Below are 21116 nucleotides of genomic sequence, written 5' to 3' on the forward strand. Positions count from 1 at the left end.
GTTACAGTAATTTTGGTTACATTAAAAAGTATCACTGTTAATGTTTTATTTTCTTTTTAATAAGTTAAAATAGGTACTCTGTTAGCTATTTAAAATGAAGCACAAAAATCTTGTGCTAAAGAATCTTCTTGCTAAAGAACAAAAGACCAGCACAGACTTTCTAGTCATTTTCTATTAGATTACAACTGTTCTGATTTTTTTATTCATTTTCATGGAAATATTTACCAAAATTGGTAAATACCTCTAAAACAACAGACAGAGGAACCACTCCCATTCAGCCTTTGCAGCTATCAGCACTTTAAGCATAATCTCTTCCCTTCTTTCAGAGAAGTGTGTTCAACAAGAAACTTTGTTATGCTACACTCAGGAAGGGTTAAACCATACTGACTTCCCAGGTCTGACATGAATCAAATAACCATCTGCAGTGACAGATCATGTGCTCTGAGGTTTATGCTTTAAGCTACCCAAATATCAGATAATCCTAGAACATCACAAGAAGAGGTGCAAAGCAGGTTTTATGCTTTAATTCTTTCTGTGGCTTATACAGTCCATTTAGGTTTATATTGTTGCCAAAATCCTCAACAGCTTTACGTTTGAAGGGGTTTTGCTGTGTTCCATATACTGTCTAGCTAATGAAGATCAGAGTAAAACTTACTCAACCTTTCTACTTTTAGGAATTTCAGATTTTGCATTTGTCCACTCTTTTTTTTAAATTTCAGATATGGATTTATGTCAATGACTGTCCTTAAATTTCTCTTGAGACAAGCTGGCTTTTAAATGAGTACAGTGCACTAAATCTCGGGTGACATCCTTGTGTTGGAACATAGGTGGTTGCTGGACTCTGTTGTGATCAAAGGAAACTCTATGGCAGTGGGGCATTGAGCCACTGAAGACAGTGCTTTGTCATTTGCTTACAACAGGTCTCAGTTTGTGCCATAGAGCATGCAAAATCTGTGCTGATGCTGTCAAATGGAATGGAAAGAACACCCCCAAATGCTGATGGAATTATTCAGACTGTACATAAAATCTTATTCATATTCAAATATGAAGCATCAGTGCAACACAAGTAATTCCGTAGCATATTCTAATCTTCCTCATCCTTTTAAGATTAGAGAGAGAGTTTGGTTTCCTTAGAAAATCTTGATCTAAGAGAATTCTCTCCAAGTTATATGTTTTTAGTGGTGGGAAATAATGTCTTACAGCTGAGAGGCAGAAAATGGTGAACATCTAGCTGAGTTTAGGGCTCAGTTTTTCAGAACACTAAGGAGTTAAAAACTTGCAAAAACAAACCTTGAGGAAAAGCTGGAGCATTTTCACAATTTTCTGCATAGTTTGATTAAATTTTGCATTACTCCAGGTTACCAAAGATTTATGATCCATTGAAAATGCTCCAAAGAAATATTTCAGCATACTTTGGTATTGTTTTATCTGAATGAAAAAGAAAAGAAATTGCATCCTAGATGTGTACCCATTAAAGCTGTCTGAAAAAAAGAGAGAAAAAAATTCTTGGTAGTGTTTGATACTGCTAGAAGACAGGATGTGTATTGCTGGACAAAGTGAAGCCTAACTGAGGAACAGGAGGAATGGTCGAGTGGGTAGTTTGGGCCTCCAGAGAGCAGAGTTCAGTTCTTGTTTAACCATAGCCTTCTTGTATTACTTGCCAGAAAGTAATTTAGTCTAGCTTGTGCCTTTGGGAGTATTCCACTTTGCATATGGGGAACTGTCTCAGAAGGGTGTTGAAAATAAAATCCATTAATGACTGTGAAACTATATAAATGCCTTCAATGTGCTGAAGCTTGGCCTTGGTTTCAACATAGGTTTTTTCCTCTGAAAGTATGTCTGGTTTTATGGATGGTTGCCTTTTGTTCCCTGAAACAGGCTACTAATAGGTTTTATTCAGGCCTGGAGTTTTTGGTTATCTGTACTGCTTTCCAGCAACGATAGTACTCATCTCAGTATGCTGCCAGATTTTATTATTTGAAGAATATAGAAGTTGTTTAAATTACATTTTTAATTGTTACTTTCATGTGCTAAAACTGTATTTCAACGAAAGTCACAACAATAGCATGGGTCAGTAAGAGGGTAAAATGTTTTGGTGATCAAAGATTTTGCTCAGTCACAGTTGTTCCATCTTTTGCTGCATATGGCAAATGTGATGTATGAGTGCAAGGCACATATTTTGCAATGTGTTTTGCTTAGAGCAAAGCTGCTCTTGTATTAACTCCTCTGTCCAATCCCTAGTTTGCCTCTTGCCTTGTTGCCCATTTCCTTTTGAACAGTAATGTCTTTTTTAGATGTCTCCTCATAAGTTCTTTCTGCACGTGTAAAAGCTAGGCTGCATTCAGAGAGAAGTATTTTTAGTAAAAGAGAAGGGTCGGAATCAGAATTGCTGTTCTCCAACGACTTCCATTGCTTTCAAGGATGCCTGTTCTATTCAGCTGAATTTGGCCAGTCATTCTGTTTCTGTTTACATATGTTTAAGGGCATTTCACATGTGATAAGCTTTCATGGCATTCGGTGAAAAATGCATGGGAACTTTAGATTTTGCTGTATGCCTCTTTTGGTACTTATTTATAAAATGACATTGCGGAATCTAAGCGTAGCTTAATGCACAGACTGAAAAGAAAAAGCATGCAAATGCTAGTAGTCTGTTTTGGAGTTTTTTATGCCATTATGTTTCTAGGCATTAAATTAGATGTTTTTAATGAATAATTAAGATTGAATCGGTCCTTTTTTCCTCTGTTTGGCTTGAAAGACTCTGTTTGGCTTGCTCAGGTTTGAAAGACCTGAGAAGGAGAGAAGGGTTCCTATAAGTCTAGGGGATTCTGCTTTTTTTAGGGTCTTCATTTCATATGTAGGGTCAGCTGAGACAGCTGAGCTGCTGGCTTCTGGCAAAAGTACTAATTCGTATGACTGATAAGACACTGAAATGAAATGTGGGTATTTAATAAATCTAAAAATAAGAATATGTCCATTTCATTCTTACTGGCATTTGAACATATGAAGACTGAAACATGCTTTCTTTGTAAAAGAGATTTTCTTTTATAAATAGTTCATTTTTCTTAGAGCATCAGCAAAATTTCCAATTCAAAATCACTAAGCATCATTTCTAATAAAATGTAAATTGAAACAGTCCACTTGCTGGGTAATGGAAACTTGGTTTCAGGCCTCCAGTCTTTTTCCTGAGTTGCTTCCAATACTGTTTGTAATTAAAGGGGCAGAACAGAGATTTTGTGATGGGGGTCAGTAACTTGTCCAGATGCCTGATTCTTCTGCGGACATGATGTTGGGGGTTTATGTGTGTGCCTGCACACTGGGATTTGAACTGCATAAAGTATTTTACTGAAAGCTTAACCAAACAGTGTATAGTGCTGATACAAACAGAGCATTAGACATGTCTGTCTTTAATACAGCCATCTGTTGAGTGCTATAGCATTTTTTCAAAAGCCTCCCTCAGCATAGACATCAAAGTCTATTCATGCACCTGTGCTTCTGATCTTCTAATATTTTTCTTATTTAAAACTGGCAAAGCAAGAGAAGCAGTATTTTAAGATCAGCAGCTTTATTTAAAACAAAATGCAAAAAACCAAAAACTCCCCCAAAACTCCCTCGCAAAACGCATGCTGCCAATTCAGGAATTGTTAAATTGTCTTTTTGGATATTCAACACTATTATTTATAAAAAACCAGACACCCACGCTTTCATTTTCCTCTCCCTTGGGTAACCCCTGGCCTTGCTAACATTATTTCCTGCCTGGTCTATTTACAATACAGCCGCTGAGATAATTTTCTTGATCTGTTGGTCCGATGACATCAGCAGGACCTGTGAACTCTTCTCCCAGCCCTCTCTTGAAGGACAGTCATCAGTGGAAGAAGGAGCTTGCATCATCTTGATGCATTCAGCAACCATATCCTGAAAGAGAGGGAAAAGCCTCTCCTGTAAAGTCCTCTCAGGTGATGAGAGAAACCTGGAGACAAAACTGGTGGCCCCATGGGGCTGCCCACTTGAACGTAGGCTGACACAGCCTGGCATAGCCAGGGTGTTCTGGTGTCCCCTCATTTACTCGCTAATTTGTGAAGACTGACAGCTCTCCTGTTGTTAGTGTGAACTGGTGATCTCCTGCTTCTACCTCCTGCTGGCCTAGCGCAGTATCCTGATGTCCCTTGTGGCAGGAGAGGGTCAGCTCGGTGTCTCTGGCATGGGGGAGGCAAGGCCACCTTCCCCTGCTTTGGGAGAGGAGGCTGTGATGAGAAGGGAGGGCAGAGCGCTTGTTCCCAGCCGCAACCTCTGTGTGTGGTTGCCTCAGAGCACCAGAAGCGTTGGGCAAGTTCTGGGGTTTCTGCTGGGAGAGCCGAGCAAACATACCTGCCTGGGTCTGGCCCTGGCCTGCCCCCATCCCTGGCGATGGGTCTGATGGACAGGCTGGGGCTGCCCTGGTGCCTCCTTGACCACCTGCTCCTGTCTGGAGTGGTGTGACACAGGACAGGTCCTGGCACACAAGGTCCCTTGCAATCTTACCGGTGTGGTTTTCCTACTAAAATAGGTTGAAAATACAGTATTAATGTACAGAATATCACATCACTCAGGCTCTGAAATCATGTGACAGTAACTGCTATGTTACAGCAGAAGCTACTGATTACATAATATTTTAGTTACAGTTTTATTTTTAAGAGATATGTGGCAGCACAAATAGTTTTTAATTTGTTGTGTACCATTAAGATACTCAAATCCTGCAATATTTATATTTGCTGATGAAACGTGTCATAAAATATAGGAAGATCTGTAATAAGCTCTTCATTGTGGTGCCTAAACCGGAGCTTATTCTCATAGCCTGTGAAATCTTGGAAGTACAGCAGCTTGATACTGAGCACCTGTATTTCATGCTGAGTGAAAGTGATCTCCTCATGGGTAAAGACTCCTTAAAATCCTCCAGAATGGTGCAGAAATAAACAAATTTTGTGTTTCAGAAAAAGAGGATAAAGCATGTATTTCTTTCTCCCAGTGGGGACACAAAAGGGGTATTATAAACACGTGTTAACCGGCTGTATGAGCTGTGTGTGTTCATTTCCCCCATTCTGTGACCAGAGCTGATCTGTCTTGTTGTCACAATGTTGTTTTCCACATTTGTATATCTGGGCTCAGTATAAATAAGAGTAAAAAAGTTGCTCAATTGTGGCACTTTTTGACTTTCTTGAAAATACTATGTCGTAAAAAATAATATGTTGGAACGCAAATATATGTTGGAACAGTACATTAAATATTTGAAATGTAAAATTCACTGAGCTCAAACTTTCCAAGTGTGCACACTTCTTTTTTATTCCAGTGAAAGTGCAGGGTCCTCAACGTCTCTTTGCAAAAGGAGACTCTACTGGTGCAGAATGTGTCCTGACTATGCCTTGACTTTGTGAGATTTGGAAACTTCTTGTTTCCTGCATGTGCAGTCACTTGCTTTGGGAGCCATTCTAAGTTTGATTTTTTTTTTCTTTTTCTCTTCTTGATTACAGATTGACTTGGAGCCAGAAGGGAGAGTGTATGTCATCATAGACCTTTCAGGATCATCAGGTGAAGGTAGGGACTTTCAATATTTTATCTTACTCTTTCATAAATGGAATCTCCAAGGGTCTCTGCAATGAAAGCATTAGAGGAGGTGTGTGCCGATATCCTCAAATCTGTATTAGCTCAAGTTAAAATGAGTGCATTTTGTTCTCTGCCTTTGACTCAATAAGCAAGTTGCACTTCATCTTACCCTGTTAATCACTGATGGTAACAAAACCAACTAAAATGACCATAATGAAATGATCGTATTTAGTAGTACTAATTTCCAGAGGAAACTTCCAAGTTCTTTAGTTTTTTGAAGAATACAAACCATTATGTAGGTAGAAAGGAAAAGATGTCAAAGATGAAGGACAGGAGTTTATTTGTTTTTAAATTATTCTAATATTTGGTGTTCTTCCATTTCAAGTAAAGTAATGACCAGAATGTTGTAATTATATGAGGTGTTTTCATTTTTATGACGCAGCCGTTACATGTTGGAAAAAACCCCAAATATGGAAGAGAAATATTTATTACATTCTTAAGAAAAATTCTAAAAATAATTTTCTGCTGCTTACTTTAAACAGTCAAGTGATATATGTTAGGAATAAGATAATTTATGAAGAAACAAATCTGTGTGTCTTAGTCATGCACTTGGTGACAGCCTGACCTGCTAAATGGCCTAGATGATTGATTATCTTAAATTATGTCCAACAATCAGCTTTGATCAGCTTCCCCCAGTAGCTCACGGAGTTCACCAAAATGAGGTTATCATCAGTTCACAGTACATAAAGAAGATTCACATGAACCCTGATAGGAGCTGAAACCAAAAATGCTATGAAATGAAATTATTTTGTCTGGCATAGTGGAGAAACAGCAGAAGAGCATGTTTATCTTTCTGTTCTTTGTAATGAATCGCTGCACTCTGACCAGCTATGAGCAGTAGCTTGCAAAAACACATATTGCTATAAATCCTGAATTTTAAAAACAAACTTTATCTTGTAGCCTCTTTTTGTACCTACATAAAATATGCTCTACCATTTTTTTCTTCCTGCATATTGAAGAAAATATCAATTAAATAGTAGTTTCCACATATCTTTCTGACTGACTTGCCAGTGATCACCTGAAATGTGGATAAAGGCATTGGTGTGATTCTGTCACATGGCAGGTAGATGTTCCACTGATAGTTAATTGATACCCAGGTGAGCCTGCTCTTACTATTTCATCCTGACATGCATTCAAGTGTGTCAGACTGTCAAAGGGAAGGAAGAATGGTGTTATGTGGTTCTTCAAAAGTGGTTTAAAACTCTCTAACCTTTTACACAGGAAAGTAAAAAATGGCTATCCTAATGTCTCCTTTAGTATGTGGTGCACTACCCTGTGACACTTGAAAGGGACTTGGAAAGAAATTTTTGTCACTACAGTAGCATTGGAGGGGAACATGCAAATGAAAACAGGCCAGTGAGGGAAAACAGCCTATGAAAAGCTTATGGGAAGCCCTCAGGAAGGCCAAGAGGATTTTAGTTGTAGGCACACAGTTTGTGGTAATTGTGAGTGGGGCTGTGGCCAAGCCTCATCCCCAGTGGGTACAGCTGTGAGAAGCAGGTGACCAGCATTGAAAGCAATGTGCCATGGAGTGCCCAGGTGCACTGACCAACCACCAAAGGGAACAGGGCACACAGGTGCAATGCATGAACATGAAGGGTAGAAAAGGTTGGGCTAAAGAGCAGGAAGGGTAGATGCTTGAAGCCTTCTGGAGAGGTGTGGGATTGCTCTGTGTGGGTTGAAGCTCTCTGGTATTGTATGGTAATGCTCTGTGTGTTGTGGCTGTCTCAGCTGTGACATATGCTGTGACATTTAGTTGAGGTGAATTTGGTAGAAATTAAAGAAGTTGGTGCACTTACAAAATGCAATAGAACTTGTATATTTTTGATCTTTCCCATGTAATTAAATAACTGTGTAGAAGTATTGTGAAGTTCTCTAGAAGGATTCCAGTTTTACTCACAAGAGAAAGCAGACTAGGTTTATACAGTGCCTGTAAACAATTTTTATTGTGTTGTTGGTAATACTATGGAATTTTATTATTGGGCTGTTTTATTAGGACTGTGGCCTAAGTAATGGATATTTAGTTGTGTTATTGAAGCACCTAGTTTAACATAACAACTGTGTGCATCCTTGTGTAGTGAATGGAAGCACCTAGACCACAAGGGAAGTAACTTATTCTGCATGTTTCAAAAATAACCTCTTTCATTTTATGTCCATATATATGTAGGTAAAGATAATGTACCTGAGAGGTATTTTATTAATTTCAATTGGCCAGTTCATTGTAGTTGATCTGTATTTCTTGAATATTAAAGGAATATGAAGCTATACTAAGTTCATCACTTTTGAGTGGCATAGGTTGGTTGAAGTGATTGCTGCTCTTGATCAAATTTCTGAACCAGGAACTTGTTTTTTGCACTCCACGTGTCACTGTGAATAGCAAGAGTACATGGTATTCTTTTCATGATGCACAAATGGGCATCACTTTTTCACCTGGAATTTTGGAGGGGGAAAACTTGCAATTTATGAAAATAGAAATGCTCATAGCAACGATTTTAACTGAAGGAAGCAATCAAGTTGTATGTTTCTTGCAAAAATGTACTATATACTCTCCAATCACTCTTGTCTTGTAATGCTGTGTACTGAAAATTGGACTTGATTCTCCAGTGTTATATAAGCAGGTTTCGAGTTACCAGCAGTCAGCAATGTAGCTTCAGTTATGTGGCACATCTAAAAGCTTTTTCAGACAGATATCTAAGTTCTCTTTTGATATAATTGACTTAGGATTAGTTCAACCCATTAATATGGACAAAGAGCATTGTTCTCTACAATACTGCCTCTAAAAAGCAAAAGTCCTAATTTTCCACGTGAGTCCTTATGTGAGTAAATTGGTATATAAATTGAAAGTAAGCTTATGTTGCTATCATATACCTCTTAAAAGCCAATTGCCACTTAGTCCCAGCTGCCAGATTGCTTATCCCTCTGTACTGTTTGCATTTGTGTGGCAAAACAATGAAAACGATTTGTTTTAAGTGGGCTTCCTCAACAAAAGCACGTGATTGCTGTTCCTCCTCTCCCCTTTGTCTAAGCAGAATCATTCATAGACTTGTGTGGCTTAGGTGTGCAGAACAGATGGGAATCTGGCAGATTTCCATTACAAAGGCAGGTAAGGAGAACTTCTGCCCCTCCCTAGGTAGAAACGGACTTGTTGAGCATATCGATATCACCATCTGGCCAATCTTTTTACATGGAGCTAGAGAAAGAACAGTAGAGTTGCTGGTTTTGCTACTTGAAGTTTCCAATGAATTGTTCAAATTTCAGGGAATTTAGTTTTCTTCTGAAAAAATAGTTTTCTAGAACTTGCTTCCATTCTGTTCTAGTCTTTAAAGCAGAAAAAGTTTGGAAAACACAAATGCTAAAGTCTGAGCAGTGGAAAGCAAGCTATGTGGAAAGCCCTTACAAGAACAACAAACCCAAGAAGAGTGTTTTTTATCTTCACCTTTTTACACTAATCCTGTTTTGGAACTGCTTTATAGTTTCTGAATGTTTGTTTCTGCACTGATAGGGATGGTGAGTAACTATTTATTTTAGCAATCTTCTGTAAATTCTGCAGTAGGAACTGTCCAGCCCGCCTACTGAAAAGAAAATGCTAAATAAACTGGTTTTCACACAGAAGGTGCCGTTCTCAAAAGTTAGGATTTAAATTTTTCTGCTAAAACATGAAGGTTTCCATATTGTGCTTCCAAATCGGTTCTGCAAAATACTTTACCATTTTGGTGATGTTGACATAGGGAAGAGGGTGAGAAAACAGCTCTTAAAATAAGTCTTTTTAATTCTTCATTTGAAACTACGAAGCAGTATTTCTGTAACACCTGTGAGTCACATCTTTACACTTCCTTTGCCAGAACTGATCTGCAAGGTTATTTACCTTCTGTAGGTTTACTTTATTTAAAACAGGTCTGTGCGTTTAGAGTAAATCTGTATTTGTTTTCTGTGAATGAAAGCAGCTGTATCAGTGGAACCTTCCCAAATGTAGATATGCACTAAGGTGTCTATTCACAGCCTGAAATAACTTCAACAGTTAATCAATAAAGTTCTATTTATGGTTTTAATAATTTGATTGGGTTTCTTTAAATCTTTAAGTGCTTAAGGAACTGCCTGCCCAGAACTTTAAGGGATATTTGAAAAACAAATCCCTTTGGTTGAAGAAGCAAATGTGGCTTCTCAAAGCCTGACACACCAACAGTGTGAGTTGGAATTTGGTACATAGATATGTACTGTGCCATATGCAAGCACATAGGATCTTTAAGCATTTCTGATAGCTTGCTTTTGGGAGACCAAATCAAAATGTGGGTGGTTGCAGTTGTTATTCTACCAGAACAGTTTGTCAGTCTTGCAAAGCATGTGATCAGTCAATTTTTCTGTTAAGTAAACATTTAGTGACCCCTTTATGTATGCAGTTATAAGAAAAACAAAGTTTATAGTAGGCTGATGTTTGTAAAAAGGAATTAGCTTGGAAAGGATCCATTGTATTTATTCTCTTACTTTGCAAACTGGATCTAGTGACTGCACCAGTTTTTAGTCTTGTATCTTGACCTTCTGCCTGGGCTATGGAGAAGGATGTGTCTGTGTATCAGTCTGTCAGTGAACAGGAGGATCTGCAAGACTTGCTACCTTATTCATTTCTTCAGTGCTGCTTGTGCAAGGTCATATTGATTTTCTATATTAATTCAGTGTTGCTGTAGTGTATGCACTATTTCTATACTGAAGTGCACTCACTAACTTTGTTATTGGCATGCTTTGGCAGTGTCTTCACATCTATTTTTTCATCTTTTTCTTTTAGTTCTTGCAGAGCTTTGTAAGTAAAGTTTTTTGAATTATTTGAGAAATACTTGAGAATTCCAGTGTAGCTGATTAAGATCCAAATGCAGGCTAAGGTTTAAAACTTAACTAATATGATGACGCAATGATTTGATTTACAAACTGGAGTAACAGATGGCCCACAAAGGGGTAACGGAGGTAAATTGCCTGAGGAATAATTAAAAACATTTTCAGCAAAGTCAGTTTTATATGAACTGAAAGACAGGTGCTGCTATATTTAAGAGCTTGTGACCTGCCTGCTGCATTTGTCATTGAAGGTTTCTTTTTTTCTTTGAAATTACTGGTTTGTGTGGGACACAAACATAGACTTGCAGAAGCTTTCTGCCAGCTTAAGAATTAAGTTACCATTTGAAATATTTCAATATTAAACCTACTGTGGACAACTTCAGAATGACCTTGACATGTCAGTTTTCTTTCTTAACTGTGTTTATTGTAGGTAACGTATAATACAAATGTAAGAAGTATTCAAAACTTTGTGTTCTATGTCTCATTAATTGCAATGATTATTTATCATTGTTAGGTGTTCCAATTTTCATTATGGAGTTGTCTTTCTATACAATTACAGATTCCCCATTTTTGAGTGGGCAGTTGAATTGCAATAAAATACCACAGCTTCAAATACATTCCTCTTCAGATTCATCTGTTTGTAAGATACTAAAGTTGCACAAGATGAAGGTGATATTTTACGATAAAGCCTGCTAGCCCAAAGTCATAGTATTTTGTGAATGGAAAACATTTTGTTTACATTTATTATCTGACCTTTTTACATTGAAATAGAAAAAAAAAAGAGTCCTTAGAAGTCAGCATCAACTTATGTATTTTACATGTAATTCAAAATATATGCATTTGTAGGAGGTTTTCCAGTTCTTCTTAGCTCATTTACTTCAAGGCTCTCAGGTTTGCAAATATGGTTATTGTTGACTGGCATGTCAGGACAGAAGGTCTGCATGAAAAATGTATTAGTAGAAGCAGAGAATGATTCTTAATGCTGTTTTTGTGTCCTATATTTGATAGATCTGTAACATAGGTACAGCTTGTTAATCAAAATATACAGAGGCTTTGTTTCAGGCATTCAACTTTGGTAGAATTGATACAGCAAGAAAAATTGCATTTCTGTTCTGTGTTGTAGCATCCTTTTGCAGAAATCTGTTCACAGAAAGTATCACACAGGATACAAACTTTCTCTACAATTCCTAATGTATCTCTTTGCCAGTGCTTTTCCTTGAAGTACTTGTAGTTGTCATTACCATCATTAATTATGCTGCTTGTGCTATGAGGGCTCAGTGAATGAGATCTGGTTGTGCCAGGCACTGTTTGAACAGAGAACAGTGGAAGGTGCTTAATCAGAAATCTCAAAGTCTAAATCAGGGAGCATTTTTGCTTGGTTGTTTCAGGAATTTGTGTTACTGATGAGTAGTGGTTTCTTTCACTAATATCTTCTATTACAAATACAGCTTTGACAGGCTGTTTGTTGGTTCCTTGTAGCCATCAGCTGCTGATCTTGGGGTGCTGAACAGGCAGTGAAAGAATTCTCGGGTTTGTTCAGAATTTATGGATGAAGAACCTTTTTTTAATAACCCATTCACTTATAGTAAACACATGGAAAAAAAGTCATAGTCATTATAGGTTCACAATTAAAAATCTTCTCATCTCTTATTTTGCTCCCCAGAATTTGAGCATTCAACTCACACATTCTTACTTTTCTCTGTATTTTAATGTTTGAGAAGAAGCTGAGTGTTGGAAATGTCTTGGGCAGACCGTTAGGGAGTCTGGGGAGAGTCAGAGGTTTAGTCAGGGTATGGATCTCTCAGAAGGCACCTAAGTAGCCTCTGTAGCTTTTCCAGAGATGTAGGTGAAGCAGAAAGGATCTGCACAAAAAGATCTGTTGTGGCATTGGAGCAAGTGGTCTTGCAGTGGTAAAATGTAAATTATCTGTAAAGTAAGGATAATGTTTGACATCTGGGAAACTATTTACTGAGACTCAGCAAGCCACTTGAACATTACATTTTTAGACTCAAGGCTGGTGCTTTTGCTGGGAGTTGAAATAATCAGTAATTATGTGAACAGGACAGTGGTGAACTGGCAGTGCTGACTGGGCGGTTTTTGTCTACAGTCACTTGACTCATGTAGGTTTGCAAGTTAGAGCTCTTCCACAAATGCAGTTTCCCTGAGAAGTTCTTGGGAATATCATGCGCTCAGGGAGATACAGGGTTTCAAGTGTCAAAATTGTATAGCCTTTCTCTCTTCCTACTGCAAAGCAAAATATCCAGCCAGAAAAACCAGGCACACATTGATAGCTCTGTTCAGTCTCAATAAGAAGGACTTCAATTTAAGGTACCATTTCGCATTTTTATTCATAGCTTGGATAAAGGTAGAGTCCTACACTGGCTTTTTGGCTTTCCTTCTGCTGGCTTCTGTGCTCTAAGAGAAAAACAACAAACAAACTTAATAACAGGCATAACCACAATCTTCCTTTTCAAAATTCCTTATGTAGCATATCAACTGAGAACCGATTTCCTTAGAAGCTTTGGTTTTATGTAGATAGGGTTTGGGGACTTAGTTTTTTCCCCCATTCAGGTTTTCATTTCTTCAGCACTCATTCAAACTATAATTGAGAGGAATGGTTAAAATCAAAGAAACAAACTGATTTGCAAGTTTTCTCTTTCTGCTGTGCCTTTATTTTCTTTTCTTCAGAGGAATAATGCAAAGCTGCTACTAATATGATTTTTCTCTTGAGTATTATTTGGTTTAAATCTAAAATACATCAGTGCTAATGTGTGGATGCTTATTACAAAAATTAAATTTTTTTCCAGGTTTTCTCTTTTTGAAATTATTCATCTCTTTTATGATTTTTTTTTTTTTACAACTATAAGAATTCTTTAACCATCCAGATATTGAGTTTCTAGTTTGGCTTTTTTTGTTTTTTTAAGCCAACCAACCAATGAAATGAAAAACCTGCCAAAAAGCTTCCCAGGCGTTGCATTTATACTAATATGGAGATTTGTAGGTTGCATTGCTCAGTCAGACAACTTCCTCATCTCAAATGAACTACACTAAATAAATCTCTTATTTCCCCCAATCAGTTAGAATGTGTTAATGTCAGTAAATAACTGCAATACCTGGCTCTGGTGTGTATTTGCTTGTTGGTGCAGTAGGTGATGTATTTCTTCTGACACAAAACTTTACCCATTGGTAGCATGGCATCCAAGAGCAGATATTTTAGTGTTGTTACCCAAGTGACAATAACTGGAAAGCCTGAGAAGAGGAGCTGTGAAAAAATAGTCTGAGTCCGTGTTAAGTTTTTGACTCTTGCCAGTTGACATTGACTTGAGTAATGGCCCAGGAATTTATTTGGGAAAATGAACCTTGCAGGTTAACAGTTGAACCCCAAATTTCCTTTTAAAGGTATCTGTGCAGACACAAATCAGCACTTGGTGACAGTTCAGTCTGTTAGTGCATGAGCCTTTTAAACTGCACTGCTCAGTGTAGAGGTTCTCCAAAGGGTGCTTATATAAATTTAACTTTGTGTGGCAAATGCCTTCATAAGGAACATCTCTCCATGGATTTATAGCCATCCCTTGGATTGTATCCAGTTAGCTGATTGAACATCTGGTAAGCATTGTGTGTTTGTACTAAGCCCTTACTGTATAAAGCTGGCTCGAGCTTTTCAGGCAAAGATCAGTGACCTTTCCTTGGCAGACTTTTAGCCACTTGCCAAAATAAATGCTTTGCAGGGAGTAAGACATAGATAGAAAATTTGGCTTAAAGGCACCTTCCTATTGTACTGGAAGAGTTTGTACTTGCTTAAAGGAAAATGTGTTAGGCTGAAAAAGGATTCAAACTCATATGCATACCATGTTCCCAACTGCTGTAGCTCTCTTTTCCATTTATGTAGTAAAAGCTCTGATTTCCATATGTTGGAGATTTTTTTTTTTACAAAATCATGCAGGGCCTTTGGAATAGGAATGTTTAATTTTATCACTGCCTATGCCTAGTGTATTTTCTGAAGAAAATGGGAGAAATGTATCACACTGAAAGCTATAGTGGTGTTTTCATATGTAAGTGAAGCATGATCTAGTAGTAAGTTTTGAAATAGAAATGTATTTTTTGAAATCTTTGTGTGGTTAGCTATTTCATAATAGAAGACACAACCTGGGTGAGTCCTACGCTCACTGTATACCGTGATGTGGAAAATGTGTTTAATATTAGTATTTGGGGTTTTTTTTTTGTTGCACTTCATTAAATACATAACCTCTACTCTTATGATTTGTTAGCGTTTTGCTCTACACTTTTGCTGGTGCAGTAATATGCTCTGAATAGATCTTTTCCCTCTTCCCCCTTGTTTCCCAACGATAGTGAAACCTATTTATTGTTAGGGTAATTGAGGCAAAAGGTCTTGGTATAATTTATTCTGATTAATCAGCTAGACAGTGGATACATGAGGAAATACACACATTAAAGACAGGTCTAGCCACATTCCTGGATATTCCATGCTTCAGTTGGATTATCAAAACTTCTTGTTCTGTGAATATCATGAACCAAATGTCTACTGCCTTCAACATAGCCTGGAAATCTACTACTGTTTTTAAAATATAAATTTTAGAGTAATATAAACAGCTGGAGTGTCAAAAATCTGTATTCCTTAACTATAGTCTTAAAAGGTTAAATTATATGAGGCTGTTCATGAACACTCTGTGCCTGTGGCGGGAAAATTTTTTTTGCCACTGTAAAAGGTGGTCTCTGGAATTAAAAATGACTGCATGAACCTTGCTTCACTTGCAAGTTTGCATTTTTAAAAGGAAGATGCAAAGTCCGAAAATGAAGATTAAACCCTTTCATTATGTCTCAGAATTTTTTAGAAGGGCAATACTAAGGGCAGGACAGCAAGCTGAGATAAATACTCTAAGCCCTGCCTGCTACTTTGTCTCTTTTTTTTTTTTCATTCTATTCTTTAGTTTGCATTCATTATTTCTGCCATGTGTCTTCCATGTATTTATGAAAAAAGTGAATTATATATGATAGATGTCAGGAATAAGGTAGAATATAGATTTTTAATGTGCACTAGCAGCTTTAGCAAACAAACTGCCAGATACTTTAGACTTGCAGTTATTGTGTGCTGTGTAGATACTTGAATTCTTGTGTAGTATGGATGAAGTATATTTTAAGAAATTATACTTCTGTAACATCTACACACATGCACACACTAAGCTTAAGCATTAATAAATGGTCAAATAATATCAGCATCTAGGTCAAAATACTCAACCTGAATAAATCTGAGGAATTTTATTAACTCCAGGTTACATCAGTGGGGCTCCATCCTCTAAGACAGAGGAGATTAAAGAAAAAAACCAACCTTATTTATACTACAGTATTGTAAAGGAATGCTAAGAAATACTCCTTTTTTACTACTCTGTTATAATTCCCAGATCAGTACCTGGAAACTGGATCTTTGCAGTGAATTAGACTCAGTATTTTTTAAAATCTTCAATACAGCATTTTTTAACTTCACTGTGGAAGTCTGCTGTGCTGTGAATGGTGCTATTTAAAGGAAATGTCTTCCATTGCAACTCATGAACATTCTGTAGTAGATAAAAGTGACTCAGAGTATTTGTTCACCTCTATCTGAAATACTGGAAGCAGCTCTACTTCTCCTTTGCAGAGCAATGCAATTGTTTACATTTGCACAGCAGTGCTGTATGGCAAGAAAGGAAGAAAGAACTTCTTTTCCTATTTAGACTTCAGAAAAATGAAACTGTGTGAATGTATAATCACTTTCAGACTTTGGTCAGGGTTCTTCAAATCCTAGATATAACAGCTTTAATAGGTGTAATACTTAACTATAGTTCAACAAAGACCTGAAACCATCCTGTGTTCAGTTTGAAAGAATGCCCATCTAATAGTCCAATTCTCCTGGTAATCCTGTATCAGGACTTTATTTGGGGCTTGGTAAAAATCAGATATCTCCTGTGGAACTGTCTTCTCATCTAAAGAGAGCTCCACAGGCAGAGGTCAGAATTTTAGGATCAGGTTTGATGCTTTGCCTCAGGGTGTGAGTTTTACAAAAATAGTCCTTTGCATTTCAGTTGACAAAGTAAACCAGCAATGCACTGCTATGCGTTCAATTAGTATTATATTTTAATATTATATTCAGAAGCAGAGTTCACAAATATTTCAGTGCTTCGTAAATGTCAGCATGAGAATCACACATTGTACCTGCCGAACAGAGAAAAAAGAGAAGTAAAAAGGTCTCATTGGCTGAAAATGCAGGAAGTAAAATTTAAATAGCCAGGAGTTATTTTAATTTTTAGCTACAGCAACCTGAGCTTCAATATCTGAGTGACTTTGGTTTTAGAACAGTTTCTGGACTATACAAGTTTTTATTTAATTTTAAATGCTTTACAGTGTTTTTGAGGAAAAGTAGAGTTAAAGTTTATAAAGAATTCTAAGCAATTTTTCTATAATTCATTTTTATGCACTACATAGTTGTAGAAGATTTTGTGAATATCTACAATGGCAGATGTTTGGTTTAGAGCATGCAGTTTTTGTGTGCTCAGAGTTTTTGGAGTGAACAGAAATATTTAGCTATTACATTAAATACACTTTGAGAGTTGTGCAAATCCAGTACTTCAGGCAAGTTAATATTAATGCTAAATATTAATAAAAATAATGAACCCATTTTATAATAACATTTTTGAGTCTGGGATTGTCTGGTTAAACCCCATAACTGGAGTTATCTGTACATCTGCCATCCTGACTTTGGGCAACGCTCTTCAGTGCATTAACAAACTTCTCTGGAAAACTGGAGTGTCTCTGTCTATTGTGCTGCAAAGCTAATATAAGCAGAAGCATTCCTTAAAAGAAAGAGCTTTATAAAGACTGGAAGAGGACTTGAGGTTTAGTTTTATATCTTCTCCTGAGTTAACTGCACACTCTTAATTGAAAAAGTGGAAAGTACACTTGGTGATGTAATGAACTTGCAGTTAATAAAATGCATTTCTCCCTGTTTCAAAATAGTAAATAAATTTTTGGCTGGGGGAGGTGTTGTGTGTTTTAAGGATTCATTATTGTTAAAATTTTTTGTTGTCTGTAGTTCCTAAATTATAATCAGGTCCTTTTTCAAAATCCTGTCTCAGAGCATTTTACTGAATACAATACTTTATGTACAACTGCAGGAGTTACTAGTCAGTAGGTAAACTTCTAAATTTGACAGTGACAAATTGACCATTAATAAAAAATAGTTCTTGGGGTTTTTTCCCCTAGTGTATGGTGGTGTACTGGATTTCAAATCTGATTGTAAAATATCAAAGTCAAGCAAAACAGAAGCTTACTCAAGTTGTGCTAGGGGAGGTTTAGGTTGGGTGTCAGGAAAAATTTGTACATGAAAATATGCTGCCCACAAAGTGGTTGAGTCACCATCCCTGGAGGTATTTAAAAGACCTGTAGATGTAGTGCTTAGGGACATGGTTTAGTCATGGACATGGCAATGCTGGATTAGTGATTGGATGCAACATGTTAAAGGTCTTTTTCAGTCTAAATGATTCTATGATTTTATGAAGACTCTACTAACTAATGATTTCAGGATTTGAAGATTAAAGTTCTTTAGTTATTGTTTGTTTGGGTTTTGTTGTTTTGGTTTGTGTTTTTTGTTTTGAATAGTCACTTTCATTCCAGGTATTTATTATTAGAGAGCATGAATTCTACATACTTGGGGAAAGTCACACATGTAACTTATATAAGAAATATTTTACTTACTCATGTAGTCTTTGTGGGATACAATCAGTACCAGAAATTTCATCTCTTGTTTTGTTAAGATACTGCTTTGGAGGGTTTGACAGGGTCATTTCAGAAGAAAGTGTACTTCACTAAAAGTTATTTAACTCCTCTTAGGTAGATTAAGCTTATCCCTTATCCATGCTTCAGTGTTTGACTAAATTATGTAAGAAAATTCTATGTTGTTCATGTACTTTTCCTAATTTTTTTGACTGGGAAAAGGGGAGGGAGACTTCACACATGCAGTAATACCTTGTTTGATGCCTTCTCTGAAGGAACTCACAGATTTTATACTAGGGTAGCCAAGCCATTTGCCACATTAGGTTGTGGTCCAGCTTTTCATGTTTCTGTTTCTTTGCACCATTGCTTACAGCTTTGTAATTCTGTATTGCACCAGAAAGGCTAACTTGGGCCAGGAGCTGTGACATAGCATAAGCCCATGTCTCTATTTCTTTTCCCCGGGTCTCAGCAGGCATCATTGGAACTCTTGCCACTGACTGGACAGATCACTTGAGTTGTCAGGCACCGTGTTTACTGACAAACTGAGAATAGGAATACGGTGAAATATTTGGAGTAGGGAATACAAACATCTTCTATGCCAATTTAGCTACACAGAAAGAACTGTGGAAAACATTGGAGAGTATTTAATTCCATTGCTTCTGCCTTTAGAGGAAAATAATTTACAAATAACCTTGTGAAAAGCTGGTGCAATGAATACTGTCCAATACATTCTACACAGTTTCTCTGCAGTGTTCATTTTTTTTCCTAGGGAACAGGACTCCTGATTCCTGATTCAGGGCATAGTAAGAGTAGTCAAAGCAGTTTTCCTTTGCTGTGTTTATGGCAGACACACAGGCTATAGAAGTTGTCTCTGAGAACTTGCATCTTCATAATTTCTTTGCCCAAACTCTTTTAAACATATAAAGTATTAACATGGAACTATCACATTACCAAATTTTTTTTTTGAACCAGGAATACCAGATGCTGTTGAAGTCACAGCTACCATCACTCAGGGTTGTATTTACATGGTAGTTTCATACTGATTCCTTCAAACAATACTGCTACTGCCAACATTACTGGTATTGAAGGACTGCATGAAAGACTGAAAGAGGGTTGGATTTGCCATAGCACAATTAAGACTGAAATTCTTGTAGCATTTCCAGTCTGAATAATAGCATGGAGCTGGATAGCATGAAGCACACAGTATTTCTTCTGTGATTGTAATGAAGGCAGCCTAGTTCCACAGAAACAATTTTACATCAATAAGATACTTGGAAGACAACATGGAAAAAATCCAACCTTCCAATTTCATACCTACTTTAGAGAGACTAAGGAAAGAATCTGCCTTTTAAACATATGGAATCTATTTCTTCGGTTTTATGGTATTGATGTAGGGTTTTCTTTTATTAATTCTTCTTCTCTTTCTGGGAGACATATGGTTGAGGTTTTTAATTAGTTAGAAAATGGAAGTCTTTGTTAAGGATTATTCAGAATAAAGTTAAATGATGGCATTGTTAAATTCAGTAGGATCTAAATTTCATTGCTAGTTTCCTATTTTTATAGCACCCAACTAAATATTTTCCTTCTTTTCCCATGTAGACCTTCCTCAAATAACAGCTGAGGATGGACTTCAGTTGGTGTACATTAATCACAGATGAGCAGAACATGAATGTGCTGTAAAAGATTATGTAGTTGCAGTTTAAAAGGATTGTTGTAGTGTTCTCTTTTTGGAAATTTGCTGCTACTTTTGTGTAGCTGTGCAAGCAGTAGTATTTCAGGAGGTTGTTTTCTAAGAAACGGGCACAAAACCTCAGTAATTGTGAAGAAATACTTTTTTTTTTTTTAAGACTTTTTTTTCTTTTTTCACTTGGTTGCTGTTGCTGGTAGCTCCTTCCAGTGAAGCCAATGGAAAAGTTGGAGCAGTCAGGCAAATGGTCTCTTAAAGCAAACACCTCTCCACAGAAATATGTGTCAATATCAGGCTTTTTCTCCTTATGTTCCTTAATTTACCTGAGATATAGCCACCTAACTCATTTAGGTTCTTGTGGAAATCCCTCCTGTTGCCTGTCCTTGTAGGCACTAAAGCCTTAATTCGTCCTGTACTTCTTTATGTGGGGCTTGATTATGCACAGCTCTCAGTACCCGTGCATACAAGTAGTGTCTTCTCTTGCTAAACCAAACAAAGCTTGTTTTATGCCTTGTTACAATGGGAGGAAAACAGCAGAGTACCATTAATCCCATTGTTTGAATTTGGAGCTAAAAATCAAAGTCAAACTTCTTTTTCTCCTTGTTGCTGTGAGGTTGGATTGTATTCATTATCTTGCTGACTGGCCCGTAACTGTCTTCCCTTGCTTCCTGCCGAGCAGCTTATCCCAGCTCCAAGTGCGTTGCTTCCCCTTCCACTTCCTGCCAGCTTCGCCTCCAGAAGTGCAGGCAGGCCAAATCTGAACTCCCTGCCCTGACAAAACTGATTCTTACTTGGATATCAGTATTTGGAGCTGTAATTTCCTGTAAATCCTTCCTTGCTGGGCTCTTTAAAGTTTGACATAGTTAGGATAAGTAAAAGTACTTGCATAGATGACAGAATCAGTTGTACTGCAGAATGGATTTTCCTCTTTGGTTTGTTTTGGAAAGACCACTGAAATATGTAATTGCTCTGGGGAGAAGTCATGACTTTACTGTGGCAGAGAGACTGTGGCTGGGTATTATTTGGAGTTGACCCTTAGCAGGAAAAAAAAATCATTGCAAATTGTAATGTTTGTGTTTTATTAAAAGTTCTAGGGATAAATTTGCCTTTATGTAGAAATAATGATGCATGGAACTGCCAATCCAAAATTTCACTTGCACATTTTGCTTTTGAGAAGATAAACAGAATCCATAGGAGAAACATA

The 21116-nt window shown here is 37.1% G+C and overlaps 1 protein-coding gene across 2 annotated transcripts in view; it reads left to right on the plus strand.

Moving 5' to 3' along the window:
• Positions 1-21116, plus strand: part of PRKCE (protein kinase C epsilon) — a 287835-nt gene that overhangs the window by 95255 nt on the left and 171464 nt on the right. For both annotated transcript variants that reach the window (XM_068185893.1, XM_068185894.1), the window contains exon 2: positions 5505-5568. In XM_068185893.1, coding sequence (XP_068041994.1) covers positions 5505-5568 — 64 coding nt within the window. The remainder of the gene's footprint in view (positions 1-5504; positions 5569-21116) is intronic.

The sequence above is a fragment of the Anomalospiza imberbis genome, chromosome 3 (genome assembly GCF_031753505.1).
Source record: "Anomalospiza imberbis isolate Cuckoo-Finch-1a 21T00152 chromosome 3, ASM3175350v1, whole genome shotgun sequence".
Classification (NCBI taxonomy): Eukaryota; Metazoa; Chordata; class Aves; order Passeriformes; family Viduidae; genus Anomalospiza; species Anomalospiza imberbis.